The 21,127-nt window shown below is 36.8% G+C and overlaps 1 protein-coding gene across 1 annotated transcript in view; it reads right to left on the reverse strand.

Annotated features, from left to right (window-relative positions):
- Window positions 1-21,127, reverse strand: part of LOC100916963 (maestro heat-like repeat family member 5) — a 126,536-nt gene that overhangs the window by 35,560 nt on the left and 69,849 nt on the right. Inside the window, exons 14-18 of the mRNA XM_023496533.2 lie at window positions 20,604-20,707; window positions 14,402-14,551; window positions 8,101-8,255; window positions 5,469-5,622; window positions 1,526-1,710 (exon numbers count right to left, since the gene is read on the reverse strand). Of these exons, the coding sequence (XP_023352301.2) occupies window positions 1,526-1,710; window positions 5,469-5,622; window positions 8,101-8,255; window positions 14,402-14,551; window positions 20,604-20,707 (748 nt within the window). The remainder of the gene's footprint in view (window positions 1-1,525; window positions 1,711-5,468; window positions 5,623-8,100; window positions 8,256-14,401; window positions 14,552-20,603; window positions 20,708-21,127) is intronic.

The raw sequence follows: 21,127 nt of genomic DNA on the forward strand, positions 1-21,127 counted from the left end.
GGCCTTAGTGATTGGGGGAGTGGGAGATCAGGAAAGGCTTCCTAGAGGAGGTAACACTAAAATCGAGCTTTCCTATGAGCTAAGGGTCATTTGCAAGACTGTGGAAAGCAGATGTCCCCACCGCATGACATGTGCTGTACAGAATAAATTTTAACACTAACCACAAGTCATACCAGCTGCTTTTTAATTCTCTCAACAAAGTATGATATTAAAGACCCTCAGGGTGAAGATCTAGAAGCAGATAGAAGAGCAGACACTTTGGCTATTCACCAATTAAAGTGCTAGAAAGTTCAAAGTGGAGACTGAGAAATGGGAAAGCAGCAATATCACCTACAGACACAGGCCCCCTAAGGTACAGAGGCACAAAGGCTGAGTTACTGTGGGCACTATCTTCCACAAGCAGATGAGGTGTGCCTCCTGGAAAGAACTGGAAAAGCACATATGGGGGCCAGAAGCAACTGCATCTCACCTAATTAAATTGCTGCTGGCTGCCAAGCGTGTGTCCTTGATGGGTTGCTGCATTAAAGTAAGCCAGGGGTGGCTAAGAGTCTATGTTTTGCAGCTATTTTTCCTATTGAAGGGGAGCACCATACTTTTATAGCCATACAATCTCACAGACAAATATGCTTAGTTTGTTGAAAGCTGAGCACAGCACTTGCTCCTTCAAGCAATGTCTCTTGCCATTCTAAAGCAATGATATCCTTTATTGCTTCTTTTTTCATATCTTTGGTGTCAGAATTTAAATTGTGACCTTCTTCAGCTTAAGCCCAGATCCTATTTTCTCTGGGCCCCAGGAGCTGTCAGAGCAGCTATGGACTGACTATGGGTTATCATTCACAAAGTCCTTCCTTTGGCATTTATTTACAGCTTGAAATTAAAGACCCCCCTTCCTTTCCTTTAAGCTCAGAGCAGACCTGGGCAGAGAACCTTATATTATAAATTGCTTTTTCAGAGGAATATTCACAGGCTAGAAGAATTTCTTTCCTTATGAAGGAGGTCCCATCTAGGGAAGCATGATTGGAATAGAGAGAACTCAAAACCAGATTTTCCTAGGGTTATTTGAGGGAAAGTGAGCATGTTTAACCTGTAAAGGGAAAATTTGGATAGCTGTTGCCTCTGAGTATTTAAAAGACCATCACAGACTAGAAGGAAACGATGTGACCTAAGATGATAGAACTAGGAACAAACAGAAGAATTTAAAACCAAGAAAGCTATTTCTTGCATGGATATTCTCTGCTGTTTTTCCCCAGCATTGTCCTTGCTCTGGGCCCAGTCTGGGGCCAAGGACAAAATCAAGTCTTCTCATCCAAATCCTATTTCCTTGGCTGGTTAGAAAGTTGATTGCTCAGGCTCTGGAGAACAAGTCAGGGTTAAAATTACAGAATAAAAAGAACAAAGGCTTTAGTGTGCCCCTTCTATTGCTCCTGGTTATTAGACCTTTCCCTCTAGTTTAGAAATAGCTAGGGTGAATTTAGCATCTGTAAAGACTACCCTGAAGCAATCTCCAGGGACCTGAGGCTCTCACCTGAAAGGACTGAGATACTCCAACTTCAGGGTATTTTCAAAGCTGTCCAGGGAGGTGTCAACCATGTTCAATTCAAAGAGGTAGTGCAGCTGTGTCAACAGGCCCAAAAAAATACCAGAAAAGGCCCAGTGGACTGTTAACCGGAACTCCTGGATGTAAAGGAGCTCATACATTGTATTCAGTGCCTACAAAAGAGGACGGAGGTGGGGAAATGAGAAAAAAACACACAGCTTCAAGTTGGACCACTTTTTAGGGCACACTCCTGATCAGAAACCAACCATGGCTCACATTGCCTCCCCAATCAAGTCCAGCCTCTCAGTCTTTAGGTTCAAGGCCCTCTATCATCTAGCCTGACATAGCCTGTCTAGCTTTATTTCCCTCCTCAACAGGAAAGAATTTAAGAAATGGCACTGAGACTGAAAACTTCAGGGCATCTATGAGAGCCTTTGAACTAGAACATGGGTACATGAAACAGATTTGAAAACACACTCAAAAGATAAAGTGGCAAGACCTTCTACATTGAATTAAAGAGTTTGAACTTACTCATTAGGCAATGGGGAGTTATCAAAGAGTCATGAGCTGGGGTCTATCATGGCTAATCTAGACATTAGGAAAGAAGTCTGGAAACTGTATGAAGGGTGGTTTGGAAGAGAAAAAGAATGGAGTGAGAAAGATCTGCTAGAAAGCTGCAATATTCAGGGCCTAGAACTGAGGATTGACTATGGAAAGGGGGAAGAGGTGACAAGTCAAGATATTGCTAAGGATTAGGACTAAATGCAAGAAGTGAGGAAGAAGAGTAAGAACTAACACCAAAGTTTCAAGCAAAGCTAATATTTGTGTGCTTTAAAAAAAGATTTGCAAAAGATTTTAATATTCTATCTCATTTGAGCTATGCAACATTTGCTCATTGACATAGTTACCACAATATCATTTCCATTTTACAGATGAAGAAACTAAAGCTCTGAGAGGTTAATTGATTGGAAGTGAAATATGAAATTTAGGATCTTTCCTAATCCAAGGCTAGTATTCTTTTTTTTTAACCATACTATGAAAGATGAGTTGAATGATTGTACCATGAACACAAAGAGCAAAATCAAAAATAGGAGCAGGTTTGGGATCAAATTTAATGATTTGTAGAGACACTCTGAAAAGAAATTGGAGTTGGGGGCATTGCAGTTTAGGAAAGGGATTGTGAACTGGCCTACAGATCACAATTCAATCTGTAGAGTTGGAAGTTGAAGGCAAGAGGAGGAAAGAGATGACCAAAAGGAGATTATATATAGAGAGAAGAGTTATAGACAAGGAACCTTAATGAGTCACACAGTAGACAAAGAGTCAGAGCATGAGACATAAGGGTGCTTAGAGAGCCAAAAGTAGGGACTATGCAAACCATAGGAAGAGAATATAGAGGATAGGTGATCAAAAGTATCAAATGCTGCAGTTAGGTTGAAGAGGAAGCTGTTGTTCACTTCTTTCAGGCATGCCTGACTCTTTGTGACCCCATTTGGAGAAAACTTACTGTAATGGCTTGCCATTTTCTTCCCTTTTACAGATAAAGAAACTGAGGCAAACAGAGTTAAGTGACTGGCTCAAGGTCACTCAGCTAGTAAGTGTATGAGGCCAAATTTGAATTCAGGTCTTCCAAATCCAGGCACAGGGCTCTATCTACTGTACCATCTAACTGTTCTAAAAGGAAAAGGCCCCCAAAAATTGTTGGATTGGATAATAGACAAGCCATTGATTGAAAGATTAGGTCAAATATTACCCAAGAGAGATCAGGATCAATAGAATTGTGGAAACAAAAATTAAGTTGCAAGAAGTTTAGGAAATAGTAAGAAGTAAGGAAGTAGAAGTTTTAAGTGTAGACAAATTTTTTTTTCCAATAAGTTTGGCAGTGAAAGAGGAAAGAATCTTTAGTTGAATGGGTTAAAGACTAAAGGAATGATTTTTTTAAATATTGGGGAGCCTTGATGATATTTATAGTCTGAAGGCAAGGAAGCAATGGAGAGTGTGAGCTTGAAGGTACATAAGAAAAATGAGATGACTTTGAAATAGTACTCCAGAAGACAAGGAAGGATTTGGGCTAAGGAATAAACTTCAACAAGAGGTGGAGATATGTTTTTTTTTTTTTTTCTGGCCAGAAGGAAAGCAATAGTGGTCATTGCTTACTAAACTTCTTTAGCTCTAAAGAACCAAAAGGACCCAGATTAGGGTCTGGAGATTAAGAGACTAGCTATTTAGGGCTACATCAAGGTTTAGGGGAAAAAAACCCCAAAACCTAAGGATTCCTTCTGGGATGCCCCTCTGCATATGAATGCAGATAGGAATTCCAGGAAAGATATCATGTTCAAAAAATATAATAAAACATTTTTGTAGTGTTTTATAACTTACAATATGGTTTTCTCACAATTATGTGAAATGGGTAGGACAAGTACTATGAATCTCACCTTCCAAGGGAAACTCAAGTTTAGAAAAGCATAGTGAGGAAAGTTAGAGTGATATAGAAGAAAGAGCACTGAAGAGAGAGTCAGAGGTCTGAGTTCACATTCTGACTACTCTACCTATTAGTTGAGTGACCATAGGAAAATTAGTAGTTCTAATAGTCTGGGAGTAGACTAGATGATCTTTAAATGCTATCTAATTCTAAAACAAGAATTTAATGATACCTATATAGTTCTCAGTTTCTTCATTTGTAAAATGAAGGGGTTGAACTAAATGATCTCTAAGATCTTTTCTATGGGACCTTAACTCCTATGATTACTTATCATTTGCCCAATGTCACACAGTTTGTTATTAAGTTTATTAAGCTAGCACTCAAACCCATAGCTTTTGGATTTAAGTTCTATGCTCTTTAAACTATACTATAACTCTTTTGATTAGAGCCACCCAGGGTCTATAACTCTTGAAAATTTTGTGTATATGAATAATAAGATGAGGAATCCCCAAAATGTGAACAGCCAAATGAAGACTCATGAATTAAACCCTACAAAGTAGATGTGTGATTTCTAATGATGGAAATTCAAGCAGTGTGATGAAAGGGAAGAAAGAGATACACAGAGATAAAAAGAGGGAGGGAGAGAGAGATAGAAAAACAGAGAGAAAGAAGTAGAGAGACTGATAGAGATAGAAATAGAAAGATGAGATAGACACCCACAGAGACAAAGAGAGAGGACCAAAGAGAGAGAGAAAGAGAGGAAGAAAGATATATATATAGAGAGAAGGGGAGGGAGATGGAGAGGGAAAGGAAGTGGAAGACAGAAGATGGAGAAGGGTAAAAAGGAGAGGGAGAAAGGAAAGATAGGGAACAGACAGAGACAGAGAGACAGAAACATAGAGAGATAGAGACAGACACACACACAGAGGCAGGGATATATAGAGAGAGACAGAGAGAGAGAGAGAGAGAGAGAGAGAGAGAGAGAGAGAGAGAGAGAGAGAGAGAGAGAGAGAGAGAGAGAGAGAGAGAGAGAGCACCAAAGACAGGCAGAAAGAAAGAGAGAGATAGAAAGAGACAGAGAATGCAAGGGAGTGGGAGGGAGAAGGAGGAGAAGAGGAAGAGGGAATAAAGAGAAAGAGGAGGAGAGAGAGAGAGAAAGAGAGAGGAGAGAGAGAGAGAGAGAGAGAGAGAGAGAGAGAGAGAAGAGAGAGAGAGAGAGAGAGAGAGAGAGAGAGAGAGAGAGCACCAAAGACAGGCAGAAAGAAAGAGAGAAATAGAAAGAGACAGAGAATGCAAGGGAGTGGGAGGGAGAAGGAGGAGAAGAGGAAGAGGGAATAAAGAGAGAGAGGAGGGGGAGAGAGAGAAGGGGAGAGACTTAACTTTGACAAATTATTTCTCCTTTATGGATCTGAATTCTCCCCTTTGTAAAATAAAGTTCTCTTCCAACTCTAAAGGTCAATAATTCTACTAAGAAGTGTTATGGAAAGAGTACCCCACATTATTGCTCACCTCTATGGATGTCAGTTCTGTCTTATCCTTTATATTTTTTAAAATCATATCTTCTTCTGATGGCCGGACCTTCATTTTGAGGTACAATAGAGTCATCAGTCTCCTCATTAGGTGTTTATCCACTGCCATGATCTTCCACATATCCATGACCTGTCTGTAAAGTGTTTCAAGATTACTTCACCCTGTCTCTACTCCTCTTTTGCCCCAAATTCAGGGGATAGTTCACTGGAAAAGTGTTAGAGGGAGGGGAAAATGCTTCCACTGTGAAGCAGTGACTTTCCAATTTCTCTTGAGGGGAATTTAATATGGTCATACCTGGAAGATACTTTTTGTGGGCATGACTGAAGATCATTGTAAGTGGATGTGATTATATATTTGTCTTTCACTAAGCTACAAAGTGATTTTCCTAAAAAGCAAGCCTCATTACATTACTCTGCTGCTCAATAAATTCCAATAGATCCCTAGTATCTCCAGGATCAAATGAAAAACCCTCTATTTGATCTTAAAGGTCTTTACCACTTGGCCTGTTTCTGGTTTCTAGTCTTTTTACACTTCCCTGCCCACTCCATGCACTTTATGATCTGGCTCTAGTGACCTATTTCTCTTCCTAACACATCATATTCTATCTCACATATCTGTGCCTTTTCATTGACTATTTTCCCATGCCTCCTTCCTCAGCTCTGCCTCTTAGTTTTCCAGGATTTCTTGAAAGATTCCTTTCAAATGCTACCGTCTAGAGGAGACATTTCCCTTCAGTTGCTAAAACCTTCCTTTCTGAGATTATCTTCTAATTATAAATATATTGCATATTACTTACTTGTTTCCTCCATTGGAATGTTTTTGCCTTCCTTTGTATCTCTAGCACTTTGTACAGTATCAGACACAAAATAGTTTTTAATTGATGCTTGTTGACTGATAATATATGTCTATAAATAGATATTGTTGGGGCAGTTAGGTGGCAAAGTGGATACAGCACCAGCCCTGAAGCAGGAGGACATGGGTTCAAATCTAGCCTCAGACACTTAACACTTCCTGGCCGCATGACCCTGAGAAAGTTACTTAGCTCCAGTTGTCTCAGGGAAAAAAAGATATTGTTATGTGTAGGCATGAGTAAACATATATTATATATGACCATATGTTGTGATAATTACTACTATAGTTGGATATCTGTATAATATGATGTAGTATTACTATAGATGGATATGCATATGAATATTCTACATATATATGTATACACACATATTTATTTATTACAACAGGTGACTATTTATATTTCTGGGTTTGGCTCTGCCTATACATTATATTCTTTTATGATATTATATGCTATTATGTTTTTATACTATAGTTTTTATGTTATATTATTATACTATGTATCATATTAATCTCATGTATATTATAATAATATTATACTATGTATTATTATATTATAATGTGCTATATATTATTACAGGTGTACATACTATATATATTATTATAGGTTAGGTATGATAGCATATTACTATATGTCAGTGAGATTATACAGTACAAGTAGGATCAGTATTATACTACTATATACAAATATAGATCCTGATTAACCTGGGAAATCGATGTTGCCAGATTGACTGGTATAGCCAGTAGGAAATAGCTGGGATCCATTGCTAGACAATCCTGGGGCATATCCTGTTATTTTTGTTTTATCTTTTCCCCTTTTTTTGACTTGCAAAGTCATCACCAATCACAGACTTAGAGAGAGATGGGGCCAAAGGGGCCAGTGAGTGAAATTCCTGGATGAAGAAACTGAAGTTCAGAGAGATTAAGTTATTTGTTCCAAGTTCCTTAGAGAGTAACAGAAACAGGATTTGAGTGCAGGTCCTTAGATTCCAAAACCAGTGGTCTTGGGAAAAAGCCATAATCAAGCTTGTTAGATCCTGCTACAGTTAGTATAGTTGTCTCTTCTGACAAGTGAGGGGGATAGATGAGCTATTCTCTAAGGTGTCTGTAAGCTCTGACCTTCGTGGTCTATGTCATGAGGTCACCTTCACCATCTACGAGTCTACAAAAGAAGGGATTGCTTGGAGAAGGTTGACTAATCAGGCTAAGTTGTAATATGATAAACAGGAACAAAGAGTTACTAAGAGTTTTTGAGTGGTTGATCACTACTCAATAAAGGGGAATGAAAAGGGCAGGTGTTGGGATGACTAGAAGACCTGCTTCTTTCCACTCCAGGTACTAGAAGCACAAACTCCTGGTTTCCAGGTAATGAGTGATTCTGTGTTAAAGATGAGGAAAAGCATGCTTAAAGAGGAGAAAGGATTTGACCAAGATTACAGTAAGTGAAAAGTCCAGGGTACATGTTAAATATGGAAATGGGTGATTCTGAGAGTGTGTGCAAGTCCCTTTTCTAAAGGCAACAGCATGTCCGAGATTACTTCTTTGGTGATCTCTGAGACTAGAGATTTAAGATTATTAGATCCTACATATCAGAGCTGAGAAAGACCTTAGCCATAACGTAGTCCAATGCACACATTTTACAAAGGGAGGAACAGAAGGCCACAGGAGAAATGGTTTGCCCAGAGTCTGGTTCTGAATGTCCATACAGATGTTTCAGGCAGCAGACTGTGTCCTGCCCATTCCCTCAAGAGCTTGGTAGTACCTGTCCACTGGTCGGGCGAAGGAGAGGAGTACTTCAACTACCTCCTGAGTGTATTGTTGTCCCAACTTTGGGATTGTTTTCAGAAGGGACAGCCGGACATCTGAGAATATGACAGAGGGGAGCACCTTGTACATACCCCGAAACACATCCGCCACCTGTAGGAAAAAAAAACAAACAACACTCAAGGTAAATTGCTATCGCCATGACTTCCCATCAAATGATGATGATGATGATGATGATGATGATGACATCAATGGTCATGATGGATGGCGAATTTTTTCACCTCATGGTTTACAAAATGTTTTTTCAGAAAGTATTAGAATTTCCCCATTAATGATAAAGAAACCAAAATTCAGGTATTATGGCTTGACCATAATAAAAAAGCTGGTACAGTATCAGAGCTAAAATATGATTTCCCATCTTCCAAACACAGATCTAATGAGATAATAAATATAAAGAATTCTACCTAACTTAAAGCACTAAATAAATCTTTGATATTCTTGATCGCATGATGCATGGATTATAATATGTATTTGATAAATGTATATTGATTGAATGTTAGGGATGGCTCCAGTGAGCAGGCAAAGATATGCCTAGTTAAATGGATTTTTCAGTCTTTTTTAAAAAAAAACCCTCTACCTTAGATGCTCTTGGTCTTTAGTTTCTCTGATACAATGCTTTCAACGGTTACAGTTCTTATTCTATCTCTTTCCTGGGGATTTGGATGCTCTCTGCCATTCTCTCTAAGGATGTTTATTTTTTGAACACACCTTCTGGTTCCTGCTCCTGAATTTTCACCAGTCCTCTGATCTCTGACCAGGACAGACTAGGTTTCTCTTCCCCTCATCTAGTCCAAAGTTCTATCACCTTTGGAGAAGAAGCCTCTCTGTACTTAGGATGACATATGGTTATAGGATCAAAAAGTCTTTGAGCTGTAAGGTACCTGCCACCTCACGGATTCCCCAAAGGTTAATCAAGGTGATCATAACAAAGGAGCTCACCAGACAATAGGATCTGAGGTAAATCAGGAGCAGAGAGCCACCACCCTCCCTAACATCAAGATTCACTGAGTATCTTTTAGTATGACAAACTGAACACAAATACTATGTCTAACTCTAAAGTCTATCAGCTTTCTGAAACTGAAACCTTGAATCTTGAAACCTAGATCTTGTCTCCCCTTATCTTTTTTTTTTTTTTTTTTAAAGCAAAACATGTTTTAAATGTTTGGTATTGATGCTGATTCTTCCCCTAACAATGACTTCGGCTTCTGTCTCTTGTTTGTCTTCCCACTATTGTCTTGTTGCCCTTTAGGTATGTCACTTACCTGTCTTGATTTCTGAAATGGGAAAATTTGTGATGCTTATATGACAAGGGATGTCTAGATGGTGAAATGAATAAAGCATTGGGTTTGGAATCAGGAAGACTTATCTACATGCATTTAAATCTGTCATCAGACATTTACTAGTTGTGTAATCCTGGGCGGGTCACTTAACACACTTTGCCTCAGTTTCCTCATCTGTAAAATGATCCGGAGAAGGAAATGGCAAACCATCCCAGGATCTTTACCAATAAAACCCCAAATGGAGGCACAAAGAATGGAACATGAGTGAAAAGATTCAACAATAACAACAATTCTGCTGTGAGGAACAGATGAGATAATATATAGAAAAAAACATAGTAAACCTTAAAGTCTTATATAAAAATTATGATCTTAATGATTGGCTGTTTCAGAAAATCACATACAAACCCAAAGGATGAAAAACTGCTTCTGTAACTCTTCCAAGGATAGTCCAAAAAATCTATTGCCAGTTCTCAGGGAAATTTCCAAAAAAGACAGAATCCAAATAGTGAGAGCAATGGTAAGAGTTTTTCAGATTAATGTATGACTTCCCAAAGAGACTCCTTTGAAGGAGACAATATTCATTTCAAGGTATACTTTAGGCCCAATTTCTAAAAACTCTTATTACTATAGAGTCATAAGTTATATGTTATTCTGATTTACATTAAGTTATGCTTACATTATATTTTTCTGATTTTAAAAAGTGCTTTCTAAACATTAACTAATTCAATCTTTTGAACAACTCTTTGAGATAGGTATTATAAATATTATTCTCCTATTATGTAGATACAGAAATTTAGTTTCATTAACATTAAGTGATTTGCCTCAAATCATAAATCTAGGAAGTAATTGGATTGGGATTAATTCTTGGATTTACTTAAAATCTAAGGATATTTTCATTATATCACCCTGTCTTTCTGGATAAAAATATTTGCTTGTGGGAAAATCACTTAAACCTTTTATGTGTTTCCATTTCTTCATCTTTAAAATGTGACTATTGATATTTGGTCAATTTTTATAGAGTTTTGAGGGAAAATGCTTTATAAATCCTACAGGACAATATAAATGAAAAAGGAGGAGGATAGTGATAATATTTATACACTACTTTAAAGTTTGTAAAGCACTTTATAAATATATCATTTTATTCTCACAACAACCCTGTGGGGACAGCAATATTATAAACCTGATTTTACAATTGAAGAAACTCAGGCAGGCAGGTTAAACAACTTGCTCAGGTCACATAGTTAGTAGATATCTGAGGCAAGATTTTAATTCAGTCCTCCTATATTCAGGTCCAGAACTCAATTCAGAGACCATTTGGTTGCCATGCTAAAATCTTCATCACTACCATCAGCATCTCCCCATCATCAGCATCATCATCAAACATCTTTGTATCCCTTTCAAGTAGAACAAGCAGTTCGACATAGTAGGTTTTTTTATGCAGTTGTCCATAAAAGCTACCAAAAATGACAGAAAACTGAGGACCAAGCATCCCAGTTTTCAGTAGGTATGGAAGGCAAGGTGCATGATGTTGTCTTGTATACCACCCTCTTAGAAAAAAAGGTAGAACACACCTGTCAGATTGGCTAAGATGACAGGAAAAAATAATGATGATTGTTGGAGGGGATGTGGGAAAACTGGGACATTGATGCATTGCTGGTGGAGTTGTGAACGAATCCAACCATTTTGGAGAGTAGTTTGGAACTATGCTCAAAAAGTTATCAAACTGTGCATACCCTTTGATCCAGCAGTGTTACTACTGGGATTATATCCCAAAGAGATACTAAAGAAGGGAAAGGGACCTGTATGTGCACGAATGTTTGTGGCAGCCCTCTTTGTAGTGGCTAGAAACTGGAAACTTAGTGGATGCCCATCAATTGGAGAATGGCTGAATAAATTGTGGTATATGAATATTATGGAATGTTACTGTTCTGTAAGAAATGACCAACAGGATGATTTCAGAAAGGCCTGGAGAGACTTACACGAACTAATGCTGAGTGAAATGAGAAGGACCAGGAGATCATTATATACTTCAACAACAATATTATATGATGACCAGTTCTGATGAACCTGGCCATCCTCAGCAAGGAGATCAACCAAATCATTTCCAATGGAGCAGTAATGAACTGAACCAGCTACGCCCAGAGAAAGAACTCTGGGAGATGACTAAAAACCATTACATTGAATTCCCCATCCCTATATTTATGCCCACCTGCATTTTTGATTTCCTTCACAAGCTAATTGTACAATATTTCAAAGTCTGATTCTTTTTGTACAGCAAAATAACGTTTTGGTCATGTATACTTATTGTGTATCTAATTTATATTTTAATGTATTTAACATCTACTGGTCATCCTGCCATCTAGGGGAGGGGGTGGGGGGGTAAGAGGTGAAAAATTAGAACAAGAGGTTTAGCAATTGTTAATGCTGTAAAGTTACCCATGCATATAACCTGTAAATAAAAAACTATTAAAAAAAAAAAAAAAGGTAGAAGATTTTAAGAAACATTTCTCCATTTTCTAGGACAGAAGTATCAAATACAAGGCCTATAACCTACCTGAATGTTTCCAGAAGTATATTAAGTTATAAATGGGATATATTTAACAAAATAAATAAAAATATAATAAAATATAGAAAACATTATATTTAAAAATTAAATCAATATACTGCCCACAGGGAATATGAAATAGTGTCCTCTTTCATTATTTAAGTTTGACACCACTGCTCTAGGACATTTAAGGACAATGAAATATTTCTTTTAAAAGTGGAAGAAGGATCAAAGGACACAAACATTGCTCCAAATATATTCACTGGAGTATTGCATCAAACCTTTAAAGAATTTATACTTATAAGGCACAAATTAGTCTCAAAAAATGGAAAAGTCCTAATTCCTAGGCTAGGGAAGGATAAAGCAAAGAATTATAGCCATAAACTGATATTAATAAATATTGATTCAAAATAAAATTTGAATGTGACTTTAAAGAATGTTTTATGCATATGGTATATATTATATGAATCTTATATTATTATATGCATATATTACCTAGATATAACATGTCTATTGTAGACATAGAAAAGTATGTATTAATTATATATCACATAATTAGATTATATTAATTTAGCAATTTTATGGATAATATTAATAAAATTATTTGCATATAATATATTCAATATACATTGGCAAGAATGTTCTATCTCACTCAGGTAAAAGGGGAGCACAGCCCAGGAGAGAAGCATTCCAGCAAGCCAACAGCAAGGCCCACCTCAGGAACCAAAGGGAGATCCTGCGCTCCATTATGATGAAGCAGGCATCCCACATGCCTCAGCATAGCAAGGGGAACTGGCGGACTTCAGTTCTGGGACCAGATACTTCAGGGCAGCCTTGGCCAAATAGGCAGCTACCAGAAACCAGACCTCGTGTGCTTCAGTGTAGCTCTGGGGAAAGACCAGAAGCACCCAAGCTCAGCACACACCAGACTCTGCTACTAGGATCCAAGATCAGCAGTAGCTAAGCCACCAGACTCCTATGACTTCCAGCAGTGCTAGCCACCCTTCCATCCCATTCCCTCAGTGCAGTATCACACACAAGGATCCTCTGGGAGCATCAGAGAAATATCGGTGCAGCATCATTTTTAATATAATTTCTTTTACTATTGTGTCCTTTCTTTTTTCCATATAAGTCATGTTGCAAAAGGAAAAACAAATGGACTTTGTGCTAAGTGTTAGGGATACAAAGAAAGACCAAAATAGATTACCTTAAGTAGCTCATATTCTAATGAAAAAGATAATGTAATGTCTGAATAAATAAGTATATATGCATATACATGCATATGTATACATTCATATATTATATACAGAGTCAAAGACAGAGACAGAGAGAGACAGAAAGAGACAGAGAGAGAGAGAGAGACAGAGAAACAGACAGAGAGACAGACAGAGAGACAGAGAGAGAGAGAGAGAGAGAGAGAGAGAGAGAGAGAGAGAAGATGGAAGATCATCTCAGAGGAGAAGGCACAAGGAGCTAGAGAACTAAGAAAGGCTATCTATCAAAGATTGGATTTGAAATGAGAGTTGAAGAAAACCTTCCCCTATCCCTAGAATGTATTCCTTGCTAATTTCTACTTTTTAAAGAAGTACAAAATGAGGCACACATTTTTAGACAAGGGCAATATGTTAATTTGCTTAATTGTGTTTCTTTATTTCAAAGGAAGATTTTATTAGGTGAGGGTAGAAGATATCACTAGACAGTTTAACACATACACACACACACACACACACACACACATATATATATACACCAATGTGTAATATGTATCCATGTCTGTATATATTATATATGTCAGTTTAGAAGAAGATGTCCAATGGACAGTCTTAAACAATGTGCTTCCAAAACCACTCTGACTTGTATAAAAGCATAGCTAAGCATCCTCATCAAATTTACAAATAACATAAAGTTAATATTGTTGTACCTAAACTGGCCACTTTGCAACTTTCTGAGTTGTTCTCAGTTCTGTGTGTTTTTTTTTTTTTGGGGGGGGGGCAAAGACTAAAGCCTTTTCCACTTGAAGACAACTGTCATGATTCCCCTAAACATTCTATTCTTTTGATCTTCATATGGCATTATTTGGAGACCCCCAATTGATGTGGCTAATGACACAAATAAGCAATTGTTAAAGAGAAAAAGATAAAAAAAATCATAAATCATCAATAACCACCTGAAAATTTGTTCAGACTACCCCCAATCTCAAAGCCCTTTGAATATGATTTAGATTAGATGGCCTCTGACTTCCCATTCAACTTTGGGATTCTATGATCCTGTGTACCAACTCTTTGGTGATTTCAGGGGGACTTTACTACTGTCCAGTTCCCCCTCCCCCTTTACCCTTAGGGCAGTTTTTCCACCACAGATCAATAGCCTGTTGCCATCCTTCTAATTTTTTTTTCTAAAAAGGAAAAGCTGACCTGCTCAAACTTGAGTCCTTGGGTTTCCAGGAAAATGTTAAACAACTCCAAAGCCAGATTTACTCGGATTTGGTTGCTGCTCATTAGGCCATTCAGGAAGGTCAGGATGAGTTGAGTATTTTGGTTCACTGAGAGGTTTTTCCCAAACATCTGTAAAAGCCAAAAATCAAGGAATTATCTTTCAGAGAGCTAAGTCTTACTGAAGTCAAGTGAAAGGAAAGGGCCAGTACAAGTTTCCAAGTAATGAGAGGAATTACTGGTTCTCACAGACTCTAGAATGAATGAATCAATTTTACTTATGCAGAGTGTGTGCGTATGTATGTGTGTGTGTATATTTGTACATATGTATGTATATATATTTATATTAGGATGTGTGTGTATATATAGGTGTATATATATATATATATATATATATATATATATATGGGCATGTAGATATGTATATATTAGGGTATGTATATGCATGCATATATATATATACATTTATTTGTATGTATGTATCAATGAGGTCCCACAATTAGATAGCACATAGTACTATTGGTATTCATATAGTATTATATAGTAATATGTAATATTCATTGATATGTCATATAAAGGTAACTAAACTAAGAACACATAACAGTGCACATGCTTATTCTCTCTCCCTTTCTCTCTGTCTCTCTCTGTCTCTCTCTCTCTCTCTCTCTCACACACACGCACACACACACACACACACACTGAAATAATGATCAAAGAAAACCAAGACAATCCCTATAGTACTTACACTATACCGTTCGCTACACTTTTTACAAATGCACTCAACCTTCCTACACATGCTAATTTAATGTTCCTCCTATTATATGTACTCTGACTCACACATAAACACTCCTTCATTATGTTCTCTCTACACCAAAGCTGAGCTTCTTTACAATCAATCATTATTCATTAATGGCTTTATTCATCCACTAAATTTTCAACAAACATTTATTATCAAATGATAGAATATAGAGCTGGTAGAGATCATCCTGGACAATTGCTTATTTTATAGAAAAAGACATTGACATTCAAAGAATTATGTGACTTGCCCAACATCAGACTATTCGTAGCTAACAAAGTTTGTTTTAAAAATCAGATCCTACCTACGTGTGCAAATGTTAGTAGCCATTCTTTTTGTAGTGGCAAGTAACTGGAAACTGAGTGGATGCCCATCAATTGGGGAATGGCTGAATAAGTTATGGTATGTGAATGTGATGGAATATTATTGTTCTATAAGAAATGGTGAGCAAGCCGATTTTAGAAAAGCCTGGAAAGATTTACATGAACTGAAGCTAAGTAAAGTGAGCAGAACTAGGAGAACATTGTGCACAGAAACAGTAAAATTATGTGATAGTCATCTATAATAGACTTATTTCTTCTTAACAATGTGATGATTCAAGGCAATTCCAACAGACTTGAGATGGAAATGCTACCCATATCCAGAAAGAAAACTATGGAGACCAAATGTGGATCAAAACATAGTATTTTTACCTTTTCTCATTGGCTTATACCAATGAAGGAGTACCTCATGACATTAACTGTGAGATCATATCCAGTCTTGTCCTATTTATCTAAATCATGTAAGCTGAGTCTATTTGCTATTCTCATTCGGAGAAAACAGTCCTGGACATTTGTACTGTGTATTGTCTAATTGTGGGACCTCATTGATACATACTTCTCATAGTTTTTTTCCCTTTTGGTCTTCTTCATCAGAAGAACTATGTAATTTTCCAAAGTCTGCTGTTTTGTGGTGTTCAATTATAGCCCAAATTTATTCTTCATTTACAGACTAGGCTAAAATCTTTTTTTTTTATTTAATAGCCTTTTATTTACAGGTTATATGCATGGGTAACTTTACAGCATTAACAACTGCCAAACCTCTTGTTCCAATTTTTCACCTCTTACCCCCCACCCCCTCCCCCAGATGGCAGGATGACCAGTAGGTGTTAAATAGGCTAAAATCTAAAGACTAGATCAAAACATGAGAGACACCTTGCTATAAGAAAGTTTTTAAGGCAGAATTTTGTTTTATTGAAGAAATTGTTGTTGTTGTTATTCATTATGGTTTACAAACATACACAGTATAATTGTGTATTCCTCAGCCCTTTCAATCAATTGTGTGATTGTCATACTATGAAATATCACTTATGAATATAATTTCTAAACTTCTCTTGATGATAACTTCATCCTTTAAAAGGTGCAGGAACCAACAAAAGACATTGCTGCTCTAGGTGTGATTTTTACCAACAAGAAGGAACTAGTTTCTAAGGTGAAGATAGTAGAAATTTGGGAAGGGTAGAGAAAACTACTCCATTTTAAAATTGAAAGAGAGGAAAACTAGAAATCACCTGATATGTAGATGGTAAGAGAAAATATCAAAAGGTTCAGAGAAAAGTTAAGTAAGGTCCCATGTTCTAACATTGAAAAAGAAAAGTCAACCCAGGAGGTATAAAAAGCCCTTAAAAACAAAATTCTGAAGAAAAAGATACTTCCTATGAATAGAAAGAAGTTTTCTAACCAATATAGTAGGCACTCCTCAATCAAATTAAATATTTTTGAAAGACCTGAATTAACAATATGGGTAATAGATGATAAATTCAAAGGTATGGATATGTCTTACAACATAAAAGTACCAAAGCTCAGAATGAGCTAAGTAAAACAAGGAAAGTTGAGAATAATCAGTTGTCCTTCATTCTCAAAAAGGACCAAAATTATATCACTATGTCACAATCAAATTACAATGTGTCCAATTGTGGCAGATCAGACCAATGCCACCTTGGAATGCTCTATTAAAGATTGAGCACAAAGTCCATATGCATATTTGGAATGGCTCTTCTAACTTTGGAAATCTTGTATTTCTTTTGAGTTACTTCAATTCTGCTTCACTCACTGAGCACAGCATCTTCTCTGATGAGGGCACACCATGCTGGGAAGTCTTGTGCCAGTATCTCCTATGTCATGTGCTCTATTCTAAAATTATTAAGAGAGATCTTAAAGTGTTCTTGCATCATTTTTCCCTGATCATTATGTTAGTTCTAGCCCTGTGTGAATTCTCTTTAAAAGTCTTTTTGGCAAGCGTACATTTGGCATTAGAACAATGTTGCCAACTCAATGGAGTTGTACTGTCTGTAGTAGAGTTTGAATACTTAGTAGTTTAGTTCAAGAAAATATCTCAATGTCTGGTACCTTCTCCTGCCAGGTGATTGTCAGAATCTTCCTAAGACAATTCAAATGGAAATGATTCTGTTTTGTTACATGGCACTGGTATGCTGTCCAGATTTCACAGATATAAAACACTTTATAAAAAACTTTCAGTTCTATTGTCAGTTTAATAACTTTCCTCTCCTATACTTCTTTCTGAGTTAACACTGAAAATAGTATCATCTCCCAAAAAAGATTTGCAGTCATATAAGGGAAAATCGTATACTTTTTCAATTGATTAAAAACACTAAGACATTGGTGCTTTAAATATGAATTCCTTTTTCAGGGACATATTATGAGAAGAACTACAGAAAAAGAATACAAAAAAGAGGTAGAGACAGAGAAAAAAGTTGATGTAGGATACAGTAGAAAGACATGAAAAATATAGGGACAGAGGAATTGAAGGCGATAGAGGAATTTCTATACTTGGCATTGCTCTTTAGTTTACTTCCTTTTTGTACTACTGATGAACAGATAGAGAGGAGTGATTAAGGTCCTATAAAACCTGACCAATGAGGAAGACTCAGATATCACAAAAAACATATTAGTAAGCAAAAAAAAAAATTGGTCAAAAAAGTAATAAGTATTTTGCATTCCCAAAATTACTTTAAACAATGCATTTTGACCCTCTGAGAGAACATGAATGGAATGGTATTGTAAGAATTTCTTAATTCCCTGTATGAGTGATGGATAAGTGGATGATAGTCTCAACACCTTAACTATATTCCTGGAATTCTTAGATTTGGGGAATGCCTACATATTGACTAAATGCTATCTAGTTCTGGGAAGAACCATGGGTTTGTGATTTTATCTTTTTTAATTTTTATAGGTATTGTTAAAGAATTGAATTCAATCGAACAATACAATTTCCTCAACTAATGGGGATAATAATACTATCTACCTCCCAGGGTTATTGTGAGGATCAAAAGAGATAATATTTGTTATCTCCTGGTATACAGAATAGGTACAATAAATACTTGATTTTTTCTTTCTGCCCCCTTTCTTTTTTCACCACCTTCACTCCTCCTCTCCCTTTCTTCCTTCTGGAATCAATTGCCATTATATGCTAGTATGACTTGACTGAAATGAAGCATACAGAAAAGAGGGAAAAGATTCTAGAGAAGTGAGGACTGAATCCAGAGACAATTTGGATAGATCCACAAAACATACACACCTAGAACAATGAATAAAGTCCTGTCACCCATGCACACACACACACACACACACACACAAACAAACAAACAACACCAGAATTAGCCATATCTTTAAGAATCCCTAGCCCTCATCCATGAATATTTAGGTACTTGGGCAGCAACATACCATAAAGATTAAATGTGTTTTTGCATTCATTGTGCCTTTTAATCATAAACTTTTTCACAACATCAGTCCTCAACTATTCCCTACTCTCAAGGTCCTTAGCTACTGCTTGAAAACTGTGTTAACCAAAATTGAGATATGCCTCAGGTCACCAGAACAAATTACCCAACTGAAGAAGGCATACTTCCTATTACAAAATGCTTCTAATCATAATGGGAAAAGATTGGGATAGCGAAACTGAAGCAAGCTGAGGAATTGTAAAGAACATTGAATTTGGAGTCAGGTGACCTAAGGTCTAGTCTTAACCTCTGCCACTGATAGGGATGACAAGGAACCTTGGAATTATGCCATATAAGGATTAGTTGAAAGAAGGGGAGATTTTCATCCTGAAGAAGGGGTCATTGGGAGAAAGGGGAACATATTCTTTGTTTTCAAATGCCTGAATAACTTCCATGGGGAAGAGAGAGCAAACTAGTTCTACTTGCCCCTTGATGATAGGAATAATAGGTAGGAGTTACAGGAAGGACAAAGTCAGTTCAACATTAAAAAATAACTTGTTAATAATTCAACTCCTCCAAAGGTAGAGGAAGCTGCCTCAAGAGACAATATTGTGTTCAAGATGATTCTGTATAACCGCTATGTAAGAGATGTCATAAAAAGAATCCATGTTCCAGACAAGGGCTGACACTTGAAAACCTTTTGAAGTCACTTCAAAATCTGATATTCTTTTTTTCTCAATAGTTCTTATTTTTCTGAATACATTCCTTTCACCCCAAAACAGCAAATAATCTGATATATGTTATACATGTACAATAATTTTAAACATATTCCCATACTAATCATGTTGTGTAGGACAAATCAGACCAAAAGAGGAAAAAAACCACAAGAAAGAAAAAAACAAGAAAACAAAAAAGGGGAAAACACTGTGTTTTGATCCATATCTGTTGCATAGTTTTTTCTTCTGGATGCAGAGTCTATTGCAATTGCCTTGAATTACCATATTGCTGAGAAGAGCCAAATTCATTATAGATGACCATCACATAATTTTACTGTTACTGTGTACAATGTTCTGATTCTGCTCACTTCATTCATCATGAGTTTATGTAAGCTTTTCTAGGCTTTTCTGAAATCAGCCTGCTCATCATTTCTTATAGGACAACCAATCATCCATTACATTCATAGACCATAACTTATTCAGCTAATTGATGCACATCCACTCAATTTTCAATTCTTTGCTGCCCAAAAAGAACTGCTACAAACATTTTTGCACATGTGGTTTTTCCCCTCTTTTATTATCTCTTTGGGATACAGACCTAATAATGGCACTGCTGGATCAAAGAGTATGCACAATTTTGTAGTATACTTTTGTGCATACTTCTCAATGCTCTCCAGAATGGTTGGATCATTCACAACTCCACCAACAATGCATTAGTGTCCAGTATTCCTACATGCCCTGCAACATTTACCATGATTTTTTCCCAAAAATATGAGATTCTGAAGCAAATACTTCCAGTTTCCTTCTCTGTCAAAAAAGGAGATTGGAGTAGATGAACCCTAAGGTTTATGCTAGCTCTGATTTGTTATGAGAAGCTATGTCTAGAAACTCATATATCCTAACATCAGAGTCCTCTTATCTCTGTGTCTCCCTGAAGCCCCATAACCTCCTTACCTTCACCAGACTGAAGCAATTTTGGTTCACTTCCTTCAAGAACTTCATGTCCAAATTTCTCAGTTGCTTCCATGCAAATATGCACTTATAGCTTTCCTCAGTCCCTGGCATAAAGAAATAAGTTTGAGGTACTTCCATTGGAGAACTCAGATACCATATTCAAAAAAGGACATTGGCAAACTAAAGTGTAGGCGGAACAGAACAAACTGGAAGGTGAGAAGACTATTAGAAAAATTGTAAAGGGCAACTAAATGTTGCCATGGATAGAACACCAGCCCTGGAGTCAGGAGGACCTGAGTTCAAATTGGTCTCAGACATTTAATATTTCCTAGCTGTGTGACCCTGAGCAAGTCACTTAGCCCCAATTGCCTCAGAAAAAAAGTTTTTTTAAATGAAAGAATGGCACACTTAAATAGTTTAAACAACTTGAAATATTTAACCATCAGTGAAGACTTGGGATGACATAATAGTTGTCTTTTTATGCTTGAAGATTTGACATAGGGAAGAATTAGATTTTTCTAAGA

Source organism: Sarcophilus harrisii, chromosome 1, assembly GCF_902635505.1.
Source record: "Sarcophilus harrisii chromosome 1, mSarHar1.11, whole genome shotgun sequence".
NCBI lineage: Eukaryota > Metazoa > Chordata > Mammalia > Dasyuromorphia > Dasyuridae > Sarcophilus > Sarcophilus harrisii.